Source organism: Centrocercus urophasianus, unplaced genomic scaffold (genome assembly GCF_019232065.1).
Source record: "Centrocercus urophasianus isolate 14NV4802_14NV808 unplaced genomic scaffold, USGS_Curo_1.0 seq_10, whole genome shotgun sequence".
In the NCBI taxonomy this organism is placed as follows: Eukaryota; Metazoa; Chordata; class Aves; order Galliformes; family Phasianidae; genus Centrocercus; species Centrocercus urophasianus.
In genome coordinates this window covers 971913-989207 of record NW_024884142.1, presented here as the reverse complement: position 1 = coordinate 989207, position 17295 = coordinate 971913, and the positions used below count along the sequence as shown (strand labels likewise).

Here is a 17295-nt window from a genome sequence, read left to right as displayed (position 1 = left end):
CCAGACATTTGGAGGGTTAAACTTACTTCCCTATCAAACTCTTAGTAACTGGTTTGCACAAAGTATTTACTATGAAAACATTTCTGGAAACTCTGAAAATACTTAATCTGAAACCATCAACTTTTGTATATATATAGATATTTTTTTTTCCCTGAACAAGCACTGTGGTTCTCTTACCCACTGTATTTTGTATATTATACATGACACTGTTACCCTTACTGTATTGTAAAAGAATTAATAGTGAAATAAAAGACCAAGGAAAATTAATACACTTCGAAACAGAGCAGGAATTCATCTTACTGATATTATCTTTGTATTTAAAATGCTGAAACAGTGACATTGTAATCTCCTTGGATGCCATCCAGAGAGATCTGGACAGGCTTGAAAAGTGGACTCGATGAACCCAATGAGGTTCAACAAGGTCAAGTGCAAGGAGTTGTTCTTGGGTCAAGACAAACCCAGATAACACGTACAGAATGCAGGAACTCATTCTTTAATCAGATGGCAGTGAGGCCGTGGCACTGGGTGCCCATAGAGGCTGTGGGTGCCCCATCCCTGGAGGCCTTTGAGGCCAGGCTGGATGAGGCCCTGGGCAGCCTGAGTTGGTGGGGACATCCAGCCTGCAGCAGAGGTTTGGCAGGGGGTCACCGAGTGCAAGGCCTCCTACTAAAGCAGATGACCTATCCTAAGTTGCACAGGCAGGCATCCAGATGGGTCCTGAATACCTCCATAAAAAGAGACTCCACAACCACACTGAGCAACTGTGCGTCAGAGCTCCATCACCCTCACCATAAAGAAGTTCTTTTGTTTGTTTGTATGAACTTCCTATGTACAAGTCTCAGGCCACAGCTCCTTTTCCTATTGCTACACATGATTGAGAAGAGCCTGGCCTCATCCTTTGCCTCCCACCTCCCTTCAGATATTTATAAACATTAACCAGATCCCTCCTCGGTCCTCTTTTCCCCAGGCTGAACTCCAGGTTACTCCGCCTTTCCTCATACAGGAGATGCTCCAGGCCCTCCAATATCTTTGCGGCCCTTCACGGGACTCCTAGGAAATCCCTGTCTTTTTTCAACTGGGGAGCCCAGAATCAGACCCAGTCCACACAGTATTCTGAAGTGGCCTCACCAGGATGGTGCAGAGCAGGAGGATCACCTCCCTTGACCTGCTGGCCATGCTCTGTTTAACGTGCCCCAGGATACCACTGGCCTTCCTGGCCACCAGGACACACTGCTTCATAAATTCTTAACTCAGAGATACACTCACAAATCTTGGTTAAAAACCTCATGACCTACTACAACACAGTAACAAGCCTCCGAGTATTATATGCAAGGAGATGATGGTGGAAGTCCAGTTTATTCATCCAGCTTAACTGCAACAACAAACCATTCTGTACTACAAGTAACTCAAATTTCAGATCACAAAAGTATTCAAGAAAAGAAAAAAAAAAAAAAACAGAAATGCTTTCTCACAACCAGAAGAAAACTATCACAGCACATTTAGAGAAAAGCAGATGCAGGGGAGCTGCTCAGTAACAGAGCAGACCCAAAGGAGCTCAGCACCAGTGAACTTGCCAAGCTCCTTTGGTCTTGCCCTGATGTTATCTGACCCACCCAGAAACCAAACCAGCTCACTAAGGCCTCACAAGTTCGCTTTTTTCTTCAGCTGGATTAGTTTCTCCGCTGTTTAAAGAGCTGAATTATTTCATTAAAAGATATTAAATTCTAACCACCCATGTTCCTACGTCATTTTAAGTTGTTTTAATCATGGCAGTTGTTTACCTGCAGGTGGAAAAGCAGGATGTTTCTATTATGATTCAATCTTGGAAATCCTTTAACCCTTGTCACAACAAAACAAAATACAACAAAAAGCTGAACAAAAACACGTCCTCTTCTTCCTCATTGCTTCACTTCTTCAGGAAGTGCATCCATTGAACTCAAGTACTTATATTATCTCTATTAGAAGACTACAATTAGAAGTTTACACAAAATAGGATTTGGGCTCAAACCCTCAGACTCAGGCAAAGTGACAGAAGAGATAAGAGCTCCCTTTCCCAGGCACAACCCCCCTGCACCTCACACAATGACACCCCACAAGCCCTGCCACCCAGCTGCTTTGCATGGCACCCAGCACCCACAGAAGAGTTGCTTTTCACAGTTCTGGTAACTGAATAGATTCCATTTGAATACTGTATGTATTTGTTCTTACCCATTAACCAGACACAAGCTTATTTGCAGACTTACGTAAGTGCTGCATTGCTAAAATGTGTGTCAGTAGGAACTTTCTCTGTGCAATTACCAGAGCAGAATGGAAGCAGAGCTTCAAGAGAAGCCACAGAACCAGTTTCAAACCGGCTAGGCCAGAAAAAGAAAATGAAGCTAAGAAAAAGGAACAAACAAGTAATGAAGCTTCATGAAGGGTTTGTGAGCAGGGAAATTCATAACAGCTATTTTCCTACGCTCCATCTCTACCCCTTCCCATGCAAAAATCTTAACGCCTCCCAGGTCTCCTACCAGCACCTTTGTTTGCATTTCTTGCAGTCTCCTGCCTCCAGCCTGGCTGGTGTTCCTTGTTCCCCAGCCATTCCTCCAGGCTATTCAGTGAGAAAAGGCAATGTGGCACTGCAAGCTACTGCCCAGCTTCTGTGCACACTGAGCAGCCAACCAGCAGGTAAAACACAACACCAGCCATCAACCTAGGCACAAAAGGTGCTGCTTTGGGTCTGTGCTTGCTACCGAGTCCTAATCCTCACAAAACACATCACAACTGAGTAATGCTGAGATCTCTACTACTATCAAAGGGAGAACCATTTCGCAAATACAAAGCCAGTCCAGAAGGCAGTTAAGCCCAAATATTAACCTAAGTTAGTACACAAACATACAAAATATCCTAACTGAGGTAATGACTAAGCCACAACAGTGAGAAATCAATCAACATTTAACTGTATCAATAAGTCTAGAAACTCCCTATTCCAGTCAACGCCCCATGGAATCAAATCCTACCAAGACTACATTCAGACTTTTCACCTACCTACAGTAAAACACGGAGATAGAGTTCTCTCAAGTGATGAGCCAAATGGATGTGCATGAACAAGAAAATAAACTAATCTTAATTTGAAAAGCCTTTCTGAGAGCAGTCTTCCCATCGTTTCCTCCCATTTATAGCAGAAGAGGTTTAATGACTCCACTGCACTCAACTTGCTCTCTCAAGAAACTGGGTCTCAAATCATTTATGTCTTTAATGATTAAAAACAGTACTTCAGTTTCACCCAGGAACTTATTACTTAGCGAATGTATGATAAAAGCATCAAACCTAAAAATTAAGAAATTAATTGTGCCACCGTAGAAGTAGGAACCAGCACACTGAATACAAAGCTCCTAACAAAACACTGGCACTGAAGCAAGCCTGCTCACATGCTGAGAGCAGAGCTGCCATCAGAATTCAGAAAATCTTAATTATGCCAGAAACTGCCTGAAAGTGTACCAACATCATACAGCATCTGCACTGAGAGAGGTGGAAAAATAACCAGAAAAACCTGCACAATTCTATTCACCTACAACAAGCAAGGGACACACAAGTTCAGATGTGATCCAGAACCCAGTATATCACCTCATATGGAGAGCAATGTCACTATAATGGGCTTAGAAGTAACTGAAGTTAAGATGAGAGCACCTACAGTCCACACTGGAGAAACAGTGTTCACTGCCATGGAGTATCCTGAGTTGGAAGGGATCCATAAAGATCACTGAGTCCAGCTCCTCCTCCTCCTTTATGGAGGTCTCCAAAGAGCTCCAGAGCAGAAGGCCTCATGAGCTCATTGAATGGAAGGAATCTGGATCCCCGTTCACTGAATAGGATTCCGGATCCTCATTCAATAATTGGAAGGACTCAGGGTCCCAGAAGGACCTTTCCCTTGTATTGGCCCATCTATGGATTCAAGAGTACAATTGAATTTGACAGCCAAAAGAATATTTCAAATGAGTTGTTGAGGTGACAATCTACAGCAAGCCTTGCACAAGTAGTGGCAAACCCTGGAACATAACTTCACAAAAGCACCCAAATGACAGTAATGATTAACGTAGTAAATCAACCCAAAATCATTAAGTAATAAACAACTATATCTGCATACTTTTTATGTTTCCTTCGCATGAAAACGATGGAAAAAAACATTTCTCATCCTCTAATGCACAGATCTCTAAATTACACTGTTGCTTCAGTCTGCTCTTCCAAATCACCACTATGCATAAATGTCAAAATAATAACCTGATATTCAGAAACCTTCAGTACAGTATTTAGAGATAAGTTTTTAAGTTCTGAAGGACCACAAACTGGACATTAGCGAATAACACTAAATTCTCCTTCTCAACTTTTCTATTTAGAAGTGACTCAACTGATGGAAGCCTTTCAGCAAGACTGGAGTGCACGCCACGAAATTCCTCATCTACAAAGGCTGCTTTTAGGGATATCAGAGGGACCAGTTGGCTAAAGCACTATCACTGATTAATTACCAAGCTATAACACAAAGATTACCTGTAGCGCATTGAAGGTATCATATAGAGGACTACAAATTTGGTTTCAGGGGTGTTTTTGGTGGTGATCTTTTTTAGATGGTTGGTTTTTATTTGGTTGGGTGTTGTTTTGTTGGATGGTTTGGTTTTGTTTTTTAAATAAATTGAATCTCCTGGCCAGCAGAATATCTATAGGACTCATCTCTCCTCTACTGGTCCGAATATCCAAAAATAATTACAACGCAGAAGTCTCGGTGGCACAGGATGAGTTATCCAACACTGCCATCTTGAAGTGCACAGACACAAGGCCATCTCATCCTGGATGAAGCAATGACACAGTAATAAAGCACAACCCCATCTTGCAATTTCAGAAAGAAGCATTTGGTTTGCTACAGGTCTAACTGTATTAATAAATGAATGGTATGCAGACAGGTTGATTTGAGCTTTCCATTATGGTAAAACTTGCTCTCCTTGCCTTGTCTTTTGCAGGTCACACCCTTCCTCTGACTAACTCTCCCACACCCAGAAAGTTACCATGATTGCTCCTGTGGCTTCACAAATCAGACGTGAGTTACAAACCCAGCATCTCAATTCTTTCAAGCTCCTATAAGTACGTTTTCCTCTTTTCTATCGTTTCTTCCCACGTCTAAGACATGAAATTAAGACCAACCAACACTCAGGCTTCAACTGATTAACAGCATTCCTCTGCACTTTGAAAAATGCACAAGCCCTTACAACTCATTACTCATTTTGCCCTGATGAACAACCACTCTGAAGTTCACTCTTGTCTTAATTAAAAACAGTGAAATGAGCATAACTAAGAAATCCATTTTAGCTACAGGTTTTCACTTCTGTCTACTAACTTCAGCTCCTTCTTAGCTTTGGATATTTACAAGTAAATTCTCCTCACAGAATCATAGAAACACCAAGGTTGGAAAAGACCTAAAAGATCATCCAGTCCAAAATTCACCTATTACCAATAGCTCCCACTAAACCATGTCCCTCAACACAACATCCAGCCTTTTTTCATCCTCCTTGCTTGACTCTTTAAGTCGACAGTGACTTTGGGCATCTCTCAATCTAATTATTCTTATTAACTCTGGCAATACTGAAACCGGATTTCCCACTTACACCTAACATACTCTGAAATGTAACTTCTGAAAAAAACAAAAACACACCTTGTCAGGTGCCTCTGAATATCAATCATCTGTAATAATATTTTAAAAGTACATGTCAAAAAAAATGCCTGCTGAAAATCTAGCATCAGTTCTTTCTTGTAGAAATGGGCTTCCCGTTAAAAAGCATACACACTCTGGGTATTTAATGCTTTTTTTGTTGTTGTTGTTTTTGGTTTTTTTTATTCCTTTTACATAAAAAGAAAATTGCATTTCCAAAATAAAACCTGTATTCCTGACAACAAAAATCCAATGCAATGATTGCCCCAGTGTAAATCAGTTAAGCCAGTCGCTCATCTTTGCCCTTAGGCAACTGTTCAGTTAACAAATAACTTGCTTTTTCTGCACTTAATCTGTAACATTAATTCATTTCAAACATATGAGAACAAAACAGAGCCTGTCCTGTGATTCTGGACAAGTCACTTGCTCCCTTGTATATCCTGCAAAAGGTAAAATATGTGGATTAAAACATCAGCTTAGACAGATCTACTGTCTTTGAACATTCCGTTTCTGCATTTAGTTTTCAGTAGATGACACTTGAGTTAGAAGTAGCCATCAAGAATACCACCAACTTCTTCCCAACTCATTCTTCTGAAAGAAGCACTTTGTGTATGAGATTTGCTTTCATGATTACAATACATTTCTATTTTATTTCCTAGAACTCTCCAACCCAAGATCTTGAAGAAGTGGGAAAGCTTTTGCTTAAAGAGTTTATAGGGTAAAAACAGAAAGTTTATTGGGTATTTTCATGCTTACAAACATTCATCCTTCCTGCAACACCGACCTGCTCACACCCAGGCTGAGTCCTGAAAGGAAAAGTCCTTGAAAAAGAGCTTTTGATCCAACACCCAGCAGCTCCTGCAATCCATGGGCTACCTGCGGGTTGATAAGGGAGAGCACTCTGCCAAAGGGGGCTGAGGTTCGTCCTCTCATTACCACTGCCCCTCTCCAAACTCTCCACAATGCATCCCCCTCCTCCCTCTTGCACCTTCCCCAAAACAGGTGTGAAATTGGGAATTTCCAGCTGATAATCAGGGCAAGGGGAGCAGGAGGAAGTGGGTTAGATTTCAGCTGGACCAGCAACCTGATCCTGATGCAGCTGATCAGATGGCCAGACAAGCATTAATACTGGCAAGTCTGCTCCTTTTCAGAACTGCAGAGCAAGCAGCTCGTACCACGTGAAGTCATGCACCTTCAGATAAGCAAGTCTATTGAGATGAGCTCTCTGCTGTAGTTTTTGGGGTTTGCACTTCATCCAGGAGTTCTTCTAGAACACATCAGAAGTTTTATATACCATCTATCTGCATAATTTAACAGCAAAGGAATACTGAAAGCAAGGCATTTTTACTCAGAACCACTTCCGTGAGTTTCTAGGTATTAACAAACACCTTAAAAGCAGAAATATTTAAATAAACATTTATTGAATGCTTACAATTCAGGCGTGGAAAAAACTAAAGCATTCAAACTATTTATTTTTCCCCTCCAATTCTTAGTCTTCAAAAATCCATCTTTTTTTTCCCCCCCCAATCAACCCTATCTCAAAAGCTTTGGAATACTATAAAGCCTAAATAAAGGAAGATAAGAATCTGAATGAGGGTAACAAGCAGGAGGACAGGGAGATCTCCCTTAGGACAGACGTTTCCCCCAAAGTTTGGACACAGCCATGTAATCAAGCCATTAAACTGAGCAAGGAAGTGTCCATAGCAAGTGAAGGTATAGCAACAGAAAGGTATCCTGCTATGTTTTAAAGTACATGGGAGTCAAGATGCTTGTGGATCTCAATCTACAGTGCACTTAACGACACTATCTCAAAAGTAAAACCAAATTAAAACCTTGCAAAATTGCACTATGAATTCTTCAGATTCATGTCTTGAAGTTTGAAATCAAGATGAAAACAACATTCAAGGCCTGAAAGGCAACGTCAGAGGAATAATAGAAAGTAGTTGTTAAATATTTCAAATGAGGGGTTGCAGAAACATGGCTACAAATGCTGATGTGTGTAAGCTCCTCCACGTGGGCAGAGAGAAGAGCTTCTTCATTTCGGGTGGGTTTTGTTTTCTTTTTTTTTTTCTACTACTTGCTCATTTAATTTCAAGAAATGGACTGGATGCTGGAGAAATGCAAAAAGCCCATCTTCCAAATTATGGAAGTGCCCAAACCAGAGTATCTGCTTTAAGTGCTGTCAGGCAGAAACCAGAAACACAAAAACATGAAAATTCAGGATAGGCTACAAAAGCTGCTCAGGAGCTCTGGACAACTTAGAGTTGTGTATTTCTGGTAGGAGCGCTAAAGCTGCATCACACAGTCCAAGCGCAACTGGAGCTGAAGCTGTCAGAGCACATGCATTCTCAGTTCAAAACCAAAAGGCTGACAGATCACACCTTGATCTCACAACTGGGTCAGAAGAGTTTCAGTGTCTACCTAGCTTGAACTTATTCAGGAACAGAACCCAAGAAAGCATAAATGCAAAATAACACTTGAACAATTTAAAGCAAAAGTCATGGTTAAAATAAGCCAACAAAGCTAATGAAAGCAGTATTTCATGAATAAACTCAGACAAAAATTGTTGAGAAAAAGCAGCAAAGCACGAAGATTAGGACAGGAACAGGACAAGGGGAAATGGTTTGAAGTTGAGGGAGGGAAGATTGAGGTTGGATATGAAGTGGAAGTCCTTTATTATGAGAGTGGTGAGGTGCTGGAACAGCTGCCCAGAGAGGCTGTAGATGCCCCGTCCATCCCTGGAGGTGTTCAGGTTGGATGGGGCCCTGGGCAGCCTGGGCTGCTATGAAATGGGGAGGTTGGTGGCCCTGCATGTGGCAGGGGGTTGGAGCTTCATCATCCTTGAGATCACTTCCAACCCAACCATTCTACTATTCCATGATGATTCTATGGAGAGTACAGAACTAAAGAAAATTACCGGATGAAAAAGGATGGCAAGACAGTTCCCTTTGCAGTAAGTGGGTTTATGAGTGATATTATCCCCATTCAAAGTAATATATTACACCTCAAGTATGCAATAAACAACCAGCATCATTTAAATCGTCACAGCAGCGATGCAAGAGCAATGAAAGCTTCATGCTACCAATTTCTACTTGTAGAATGCTTTGGTTTGGGAATGGTTTTCTGCATCAAACTGTAAAAACATTTAAAGCACTACTAGAACAGAATGAAAACTTTGCCACACATAGCGAACGCTCAATAATTTAGGACAGGATACGCAAAACTTTATCACATCTAAGTGAAACTGCAGGGGAATGTAGGTGATCACAACGTAATTACCTGAGCTAATTATCTTACATAACCCCAGGCTGTATGCCACTCTTGCAAAACTGTCATGGGATCTCTCCCGACAACTGGTTAAGCTTCCTGCGTCAAGTTTTAAAGGAGAGATAGCAACCTGAGCAGCAGCTTCTGCCAACATTACTTTTGATCAAACCCAACATTCAGAGGGAGCAGCCGAACATCAACACCACCCTGAGTGTTCCTTGGTGCTGTTACCCGCTGCAACAGTCCTTGTATTGCTTCCTTGTCAGGCCCTCTAACACTACGATGGCAAAGATGGTTTGGAATGACGCATGACTGCTCCTAAAACTGCGTGTCCTCGGGAGGTGCCATGAACTTGCTCACACTGCCTGGATAACGCAGACAGGACACACACGAAGAACTTTCACTCAAAGCAGCCATTTGGAAGCACAGAACTTTTAAATGCTGATTACAGAGAATTTGGACAGAAACTTGGACGTGGATCACTCCTGACAATTACTCACTTCCCACTGCTCACAGTGTGTTAATATCACACTAGCAAGGAACAGACCGCACAATCCGTTACAGATCACTGACTTTCTCCTGGTACATCCCAGAAGAGCAAGGGATCACTAACATCAAACAACTGCTGTTTCACCACACTGCTAAGATGAGTTTAGTTGGAAACTTGCCTTAAACTGAAGTTATACTCAGCAATTTCAACTGACTGTATCTCAGGACATAGTCCAGAGAGCTGTAGAAGCATTGAGTCCCCTCAGCACTTAACTCTTAGCCATAACACAATCAAACTTATTTTAAAATCTAAGTATTTAAGAGGAGCTTCTGTCCCTGAAGAGCTCTACATGCAGGGGGTCAGCAACAGCAATTTCCCATAGGGATGAAGGAAACCCCAAGTTTTACAAAGAATTTTATTCTAAGTCCATTCCTGACTACCCAGAACACAGATAGATACTCTGCAAAGGAGCCACTGAGAAAACAATAATCTGCATCAAGCTCTTTCACAATGAAAAGTTTTATTTTTGGGAAGCTCTAAGGCTTACGTTTAAAGCTAGAATTCTAAAACAAATGACACATATTAAAAGTTCACTCTGTATGTTTGCAATAGCTGACCATTAAAGAGTTTTTTTAAGGAGTGAAGCAGCGGGTTTGTGCAAGGAAAGCTGCGTTATCACACTTTCCAAAACAAAAAAATATATATATATAAATATTTTGTTACAGACTGAGATATTACAGGAAGAGACACAGAAATATATGGGCATTACAGAGCACAGAAATGCTGCTTAGCTTTATACTTGACCACTCTGCAGCTCTGTCTGTCAGTCCCCAGCCTGCGCTTGTTCCTATTAGCAATTAAGTACAATGGAGAGCTCTATGTTGCGACTGAGCAAGCTGAACGATGCTGGCAGTGCTACTTTTAGATGGGATCACGTGTCACAATTAACACAGAGCCCTCAAGTAGCTCTTAAGGCACTGCTAATGCTTTCTTGACTAATTAAATTAAGTTAATCTCGTATACATTTCTACAGTGTCTAACTAATACACTGACATGGTTTCAAAGTGTTCATTTCTCAAGAAATCCCCTTTCTCAGTGAGCACTTTTTGGTTTTGTATGTTGAGAAAAATCATTACCACTGCCAAATAAATATTGCCAGCATCATCACAATCCAACATCTGAAAACATCAGACATAAGTAAGCCTAGACTAAATGTAACCACTTGTGGTCATAATACCCTCAAGTCTTTCCCAGTTTGAATTAAGTTCCCTGAATTTACAAGCACTGCTTTACGAGTCCGTTTCTGAAAACTGTGGAAGACTTTGGTGCATTTCTCTTGTCAGAATGCTTTACTCAAGCCATAAGACATTCCATAACACTGGAAAAAAAAAAAACAAATATGTCATTTACACGAAGAGAGAATAGCAACTTATGTAAGGACAGCTTAACTTACTGTTACATAAATGAAGGATGGAAACAGGGATGAAAACATAGCCCAATTTCTCCTCTTTGTGCCTTCCTCAATGGCATTGCTATGACATCGTTTCAGAGAACAAACTTCCTGGCTCCCTGATCCCTAAATCAGTGAGGGATTCTGTTAATTTTCACCTTGCTGCTGCTCAGTGGACACGCATGTATTCATCTCAATCACTGCCCAGAACTCAAAACAGTTTACTTTTCAAATACTGATGTCAGTACTTTGTCTGAGATGGGAAAATACTACAGAGGGAATATAGAGAATACGATAAAGGTTTTCTGTGGAAATAATCCATCACAGTCTAAATACATATTGCTTCCACATTAAGATCCAAACACATGCACACTACTGATAAGCAGTTTGACACGGTATGGAACCTGAAGGAATTCCAACTCACATCTTCTATCCAGGGCTTGGAAAAGGAGGGATTCCGAGTACCCTGGTACACGTGTGGAGAGAAAAACAAAAAGAAACCACAAGGAAATAAGGCGAAAGGAAATAGAGCTATAATGCTGCAGTACCTGGTCTAATTGGCATCTCACAGGATGCCATTAGATTACTAACTCAATTTCTCTAATAAGGAACAAATAGATCATCTGCTAAAAAACACTCCAAAAGGGAATTACAAGGACTGCCACCAGTGGGCATTTCACTATGAATTCAAGTCCAAACCTCCTCTGTGGAGGAAAATTAAGTCACGGTGCAAATAAGCAGCATAACGTCTCTGCCAGAGCTCCCAGCTCTAGCTGCCCATTAACCCAATTAACTGCCGTAGTAAGGCTGGTTTCTGACATTACAACTAGAAGATCTTAGAAGGACAACACTGTTCCAGTCAACTTCGAAAAAACACACAGCAACTGCACAAAAACAACCCCAGCGCAAAACACAGCCTCCCTATCTGTCTGCTGACAGTCACTTCCAAAAAGCAAAGGCTTTGTCTTCCTACTGCTGCACTTACTCACGCTGTACTCACTGAAATCCTCCTTTGGCATCATTTCAAGGAGATTCGGGAGCGCAGAAACACGCCGTAGCACTGACAAACGCTTAGATTTGAAGAATAAAAAACTGTTGGACAGAGATCACTCAAAAATATGATGGGATATATATATGTGTGTGTATATGTAACAGAATTTACAAAGGGAAGGAAAAACAAAAAATAAACTTATTCTTGGTAGCTTTTGCTCATTTTTGGTGAATGTATATCAATTTTAAAAAGTTATCTACCTCAAACACATCACATTTGATGTGAAGTAAAGCCAGCCCATGTCAGCATGCCAAAATGTTTGCTTAACTTCAGAAGAAATGCACCCTGTCATGCATTTATGAAAAAATATTGTCATCAAATCAATAATCCCCTTTCTTTAGAGCATGAAAATCACACAGCGTATACATTTTAATAATTTGCAGTACAAAATGCCGTTCTTTGATGAAAAAGAAGAGGAAAGAAGCCCAACCTATTTACTTAGCAGCTGCAAACTCCCTGCTACATAAGCCAGTGAGAGTTACACCAAACTCTGCCTTGCAAACCACAAGACCCACGATACAAATAAACAGAAACTGCACATGAGAATAAGCAGAACGGCTCTGTGCAGCCACGTCCTCCATCCCCACGAGCCCAATGAAGTCACACAGAGTAAGGGCCACTGAGAACAAGTAAGGTGTGTGAAGAGGAGAAACGTGAAGTACAAGAGAACGGAAAGAGTTCTCACAAGGACTCTGACCGTGATTTTGTTATTTTCAAACAAAAGATATGGGGAAAAGGCTTTCCAGTGACTCCAGCTGTCATCTGCCTCATCTGCCTCTGGCTGCTGATGGTTTCTGGTTGTCTGATTAACGTTTTCCTCAGCACAGGGCAGGACGTGGTCAGTTGGTGCACAACCGTTTAACAACCAGACCCTCCATTTTCACTTCTGTATTTAATGAGTCTCTCACAACACACAGCTCTGAAAATAGGTACGTGGGTAAGCGAGCTATAACCATTAGCCTAAGTCCTCAAGCATCCGAAAAAAGCCTCGTATGTCATAAAAAGAACAGCGCTGTCAACAGATCTGCTTGGAGACACCAAGGCAAAACCAAGGGGCTTCGGAATTCTCCCTTCCAGTTAGTTAACCAAACATTAGCTGCTCGAACCTGCCTACGGAATTCATCCGCCACCGGACCACAGTAAAGGTATTATCAGTGACGTTGAGAAAGCGTTCAACTTAATCCCGGCACAACCGCGTCCTCCCCGGCCCACTGCGAGCGGGGCGTCCCACCGACAGGACAGCTTCCCCAAACGCCAGAGTTTTACCTCACGAGCCTCTGCGAGCCTTCGCTTCAAACGAACTGAGGTCATTTAGGGAAGGAATTAAAAAAAAAAAAAAAAAAAAAAAAAAAAAAAAAAAGCGAGGAGGGAGGGACGATCGCGAAGTTGCGGCCGGCGCGGCTCCCAACTTTTGTCTGGCGGCGGCGCAGAGCCGCTCCCGGCCGCAGGGGGCGCTCGGCCAGCAGCGCGGCTCCCTCCCGCCGTGCCGGCCCTGCCTCGGCGCCGCGGCCCCGCCGCAACTTCGCCTCCCGTGTCCTCGGCCGCCCCCTGACCCCGTCAGGGGCCGCCCGCTCGGCGGCTTCCCCACGACGTGTGTCCCCCCTCCCTGCCCCCCACACGCGGCGCCGCGTCCCCGCACGCCCCGCCGTCCCTCCGCTCGGCCCGGCACCGTCTCGGAGCCGCCCCCCCCCCACCCCCCGCGACAACGGCGCTGTCCCCAGCGGTTCCCCGGCCAAGGCCCTGCCGCCGTCTCCCCCGCCGTCGCCGTCCTCCGCCCCCAATTCCCTTCTCCCCGTACGTCGTCCGCTGCCCGCTCCCCGCCGCCAGCCCTCACCCGCGCCGTCGCCGTCTCTTCCAGCCCGGCCGCATCTGCCTTGGTGCCCCTTTTGGAAGAGCGGGTCCGGGACGAGATGAAATGGCTGCCGGCTCCGGCCGCCGCGGCCGCCGCTTTGCCCAGGGGGCGCAAGGAGCTCTTCCTGGTGTTCACCATGGCCCCGGGGAGGGGGTCGCGGGGGGCCCCGCCGCCGCCGCCGCCGCCGCTGCTGCCGCCGCCGCCGCCGGCGCGGAGGGAGGAGGGAGGGCGGACAGGCGAGGGCTTGGGAAGGGAGGGGAAGGGGAGGGGGAAGAAGGAGAAGAAGTCCTTCGGGGACGCCGCTCCGCCGGGCAGAACCACAAGACGGAACCGCGCCGACTCCTCCCGCCGCTGCCGCCGCCTCCTCGGCTCAGCCCCGCGCTAGCCGGCCGCCATTACTGCCCCTTCTCCCTTTCTCTCCTCGCCGCGCCGCCACCCCGGCTGTTGCCGCAGGGGGGCGCTGCGGCGCCGCCGCCTCCGCGCGTAGGGCCGAGGCGGCCCCCGCTGTGTACGTTCTAGCACGGCGCCGGCGCCGCTCTATGGGCCTGGCGCGAGCCGGGGGCACGGGGGTAGGCGATCGGTAGGATTCCCAGGGAGCGGGACGGAGGTTGGGACGGCCGGGAGCGGCCCGCGCGGGCAGAACGGCTGCGGGGCGGGGGCTGCGGGGCAGCCGTCCTGTCAGGCTGAGGGCCGCGGCGGAGCTCTGGAGGCGAGGGGTCGAGGCTTCTGTCAGTCGTGCCTGCCTCGGCGGGATCCGGCGCCTCGGCGATTACGGCAAGGGATCGTAGAGATTTTGGGGCCGGCCCGAGGAAGGGACGGCCGCCCACGGCCGGGGGGGGTTGGGAGGAGACGGCCCCAGAGAGCGCCCGCGGAGCTCCGCTCAGCCGTGGGACTTCGTGTCGGTCAGTGACACGGCTCACGCAGACGGGGGTTAAGGTGCCCGCTCCTCTGCGTGGAGAACGAATTTCACAGCCTGCCGAGTTTGGCTGCGAAGGAATCCTGTGACGGGCGGGCGGACGGCGATGCGCCCTTGCGCTGTCTGCCGTGCGGCTCACCCACAGCATGCTCTCGGCGTCCGAAGTCCATTGCTCAGCGGTCGGAAAGCTGATTTTTCTCTTGTCTCCTCTCGCTCTCATCGCAGATCCAACAATCACGTTACAGAGAGCCGAAGACTGGTATCTGTATGCTACATCGGATGCCTCAGCGCTGCTCAAACTGCTCGTGAACTACGATCCTTCTATATTGATGTGCAGCAAGAAGTCCTTCTTGTGCCACCAGCTGATGGCCTTCATTGAACTTAATCACAACACATGTAAAGCAAATAACAAAATAAAACAAATTCAGTAACAGAAGCACAGAGCTGTATGTGATGTAGTCAGTAATAGAAGCACAGAGCTGTAGGTGATGCATTCTGTAATAGAAGCACGGAGCTGTAGGTGATGCATTCAGTAATAGAAGCATGGAGCTTTAAAGTGATGAAGTCACAGCCTCTGTTTGTTACTCTTACACTGCTGCTTTGGCAAAAAATAATACAATTTCTGATCACATGGCAGGGGCTGCTAGGCTCATACAGGCTTTATCAGTATTCTTAGTGCTTAAAGATGGAAATTGCAATATAAATAGAGAACAATAAATGTAAAAACTGTTATTCTGGTTTACATCCACACTCCCGCATACTTCCTTTCAAGATTAAAGTCTGAAAGCACGGTGGAGTGTATACTTACAAATGTGAAACTTACAATAGTTCCATTAGGATGTATGATAAGGAAATGGGCCGTTTAGATTTCCAAGAAAATAATTATCTCTGTATACAGAGAGAATTTTTCATTTTTCTAAGTACTGCATCCTAGAAGTAGAAATGATGATGTTTTGATTATCTGACATTCTCTGCTTACAGCTTTTAATCTGTAATAGCAACAGTACTTCGTCTCCTGTTTAAGAACCTGCAGTCTTTCTAAAGCACAGTTGTTCTGCTCAGTGCAGTTAGTTTGGTTACATTGCCTATTCTTCATTTATTCCTTTATTTGTTTTGAGGTTATGGAAAGATGTAGCCATTTCAAACAATTGTAGGGTAAAGGAGTATTTTAATGTAAAATGCATGACAGATTTTGAAAATGATACTGGGAAACAACTTGTAGGAATGGAAGGAAATGGCAAGAGGCTGTAGTTCACCAAAAGTGTTGTGGGAAAGAAGCCAGAAATGTGTTACCTAAAAGCTATTACTGCAACCATATGATGATAGATAAATTTCCCATTTCCATCCTTGCTACTGATCAGCCATGTAATTCAGATACGGTGTCCAAATTCTTCAGGTCTGAAAATGAAAAATAGTATTTTGATCTTCGTAAAGTTTTTGTGTGCATCACAAGAATACCATCCCCATTTTGGGAAAACCAACAGATGAAGCTCTGGCCCAAAAAAGGACCCAAACTGCAGATGCAGTGAATGTCATAACTCAGGATTGCAATGCATTGGCAGGACTGTTAGCATAACATCTGCTTGCAACATGCCTGATTCAAACCAGCACTCCTCCCTCCTCTGATGAACACTGATGACTTTTTAAAAGTAAAATAAACTTTGTCATTATGCAAGCAAAATTATTTTCTGGGTCCCTGTCCAGATCTGCTTGAAGCAACAGACAGGCAACAACATGAAAGCAATTTATATTTACCAAATATTTTGACCATAGTTGTGTCCTTCTTTTTTTTCCTTTGTCCTTTTATTCCTATGTTCTGATCTCATTCCTGTGAGCCATGCTCTTTATGACACCAGAGGGACTACTCTTGTGGAGGGATTGATGTCGTTAAAAATCCCTGCTCGCTGCTTTGAGCACTAATGCTTTATCCTCATTATGTTAGCATAGTAGGGAACATGTAAAGACATGCATCATTTTGGACGTTTCCTCCCTGCGTGGTTTTTGGCAGATGGTTTTATTTTCAGGTTTCTTTGTTGTGCTGTTGTTCTTACAAGGCGTGGCCAGTAACTGACTCAGTCATCTCGTGGCTTTCTGGCTTCTACGTGCACTCCATCGCCATCCTTAGTAGGGACACTACAAATGAATAAATCATAAATAACAAGATTTGCTTGTCAGTTTTGTTTGGATTTTTTGTTTCTTATACAGATGACACGTTAACATCAGATTAATATTTTGTACTACACGTATGAAGAGATTTCTATTCGGTTTAACAATGAAAGATGAAGTACTGCAGACATTGATGCGGACGTGAATTTATAGCAATTTCACTAATTCAAAAATGTATTTGTTCCGTCTTTCTTATTTGTTGTTTGTGTCTAGTGTAATTAATGATGGAGTTAAAGCCTGTTTTGACCCTCTATTCGTAGGGAGAGCTTTGTTGGGAAAAAAAAAAGAAAAAGAAAGAAAGGAAAAAAAAGTGAAAAAAAAAACCTGAGTAGTGAAAGAGAAAATACGAAAAAGAGGGGCAGAAAGGAACAGAGTGATACTCCACAAAGTATTACACAAAACTTCTGTAGGGTTCATTCT

General features: G+C 44.0%; 1 protein-coding gene and 1 long non-coding RNA gene across 4 annotated transcripts in view; one reads left to right on the top strand and one right to left on the bottom strand.

The window, feature by feature from the left end:
• Nucleotides 1-13931, bottom strand: part of ATAD2B (ATPase family AAA domain containing 2B) — a 69675-nt gene extending 55744 nt beyond the window's left edge. For all 3 annotated transcript variants that reach the window (XM_042829794.1, XM_042829809.1, XM_042829803.1), the window contains exon 1: nucleotides 13776-13931. In XM_042829794.1, the coding sequence (XP_042685728.1) occupies nucleotides 13776-13931 (156 nt within the window). The remainder of the gene's footprint in view (nucleotides 1-13775) is intronic.
• A 354-nt stretch (nucleotides 13932-14285) lies between these two features.
• On the top strand, nucleotides 14286-15145 carry LOC122161180. Its single transcript, XR_006169116.1, has 2 exons — nucleotides 14286-14373; nucleotides 14935-15145. It is a non-coding gene; the product is annotated as an uncharacterized LOC122161180 (long non-coding RNA).
• Nucleotides 15146-17295: the final 2150 nt, after the last annotated feature.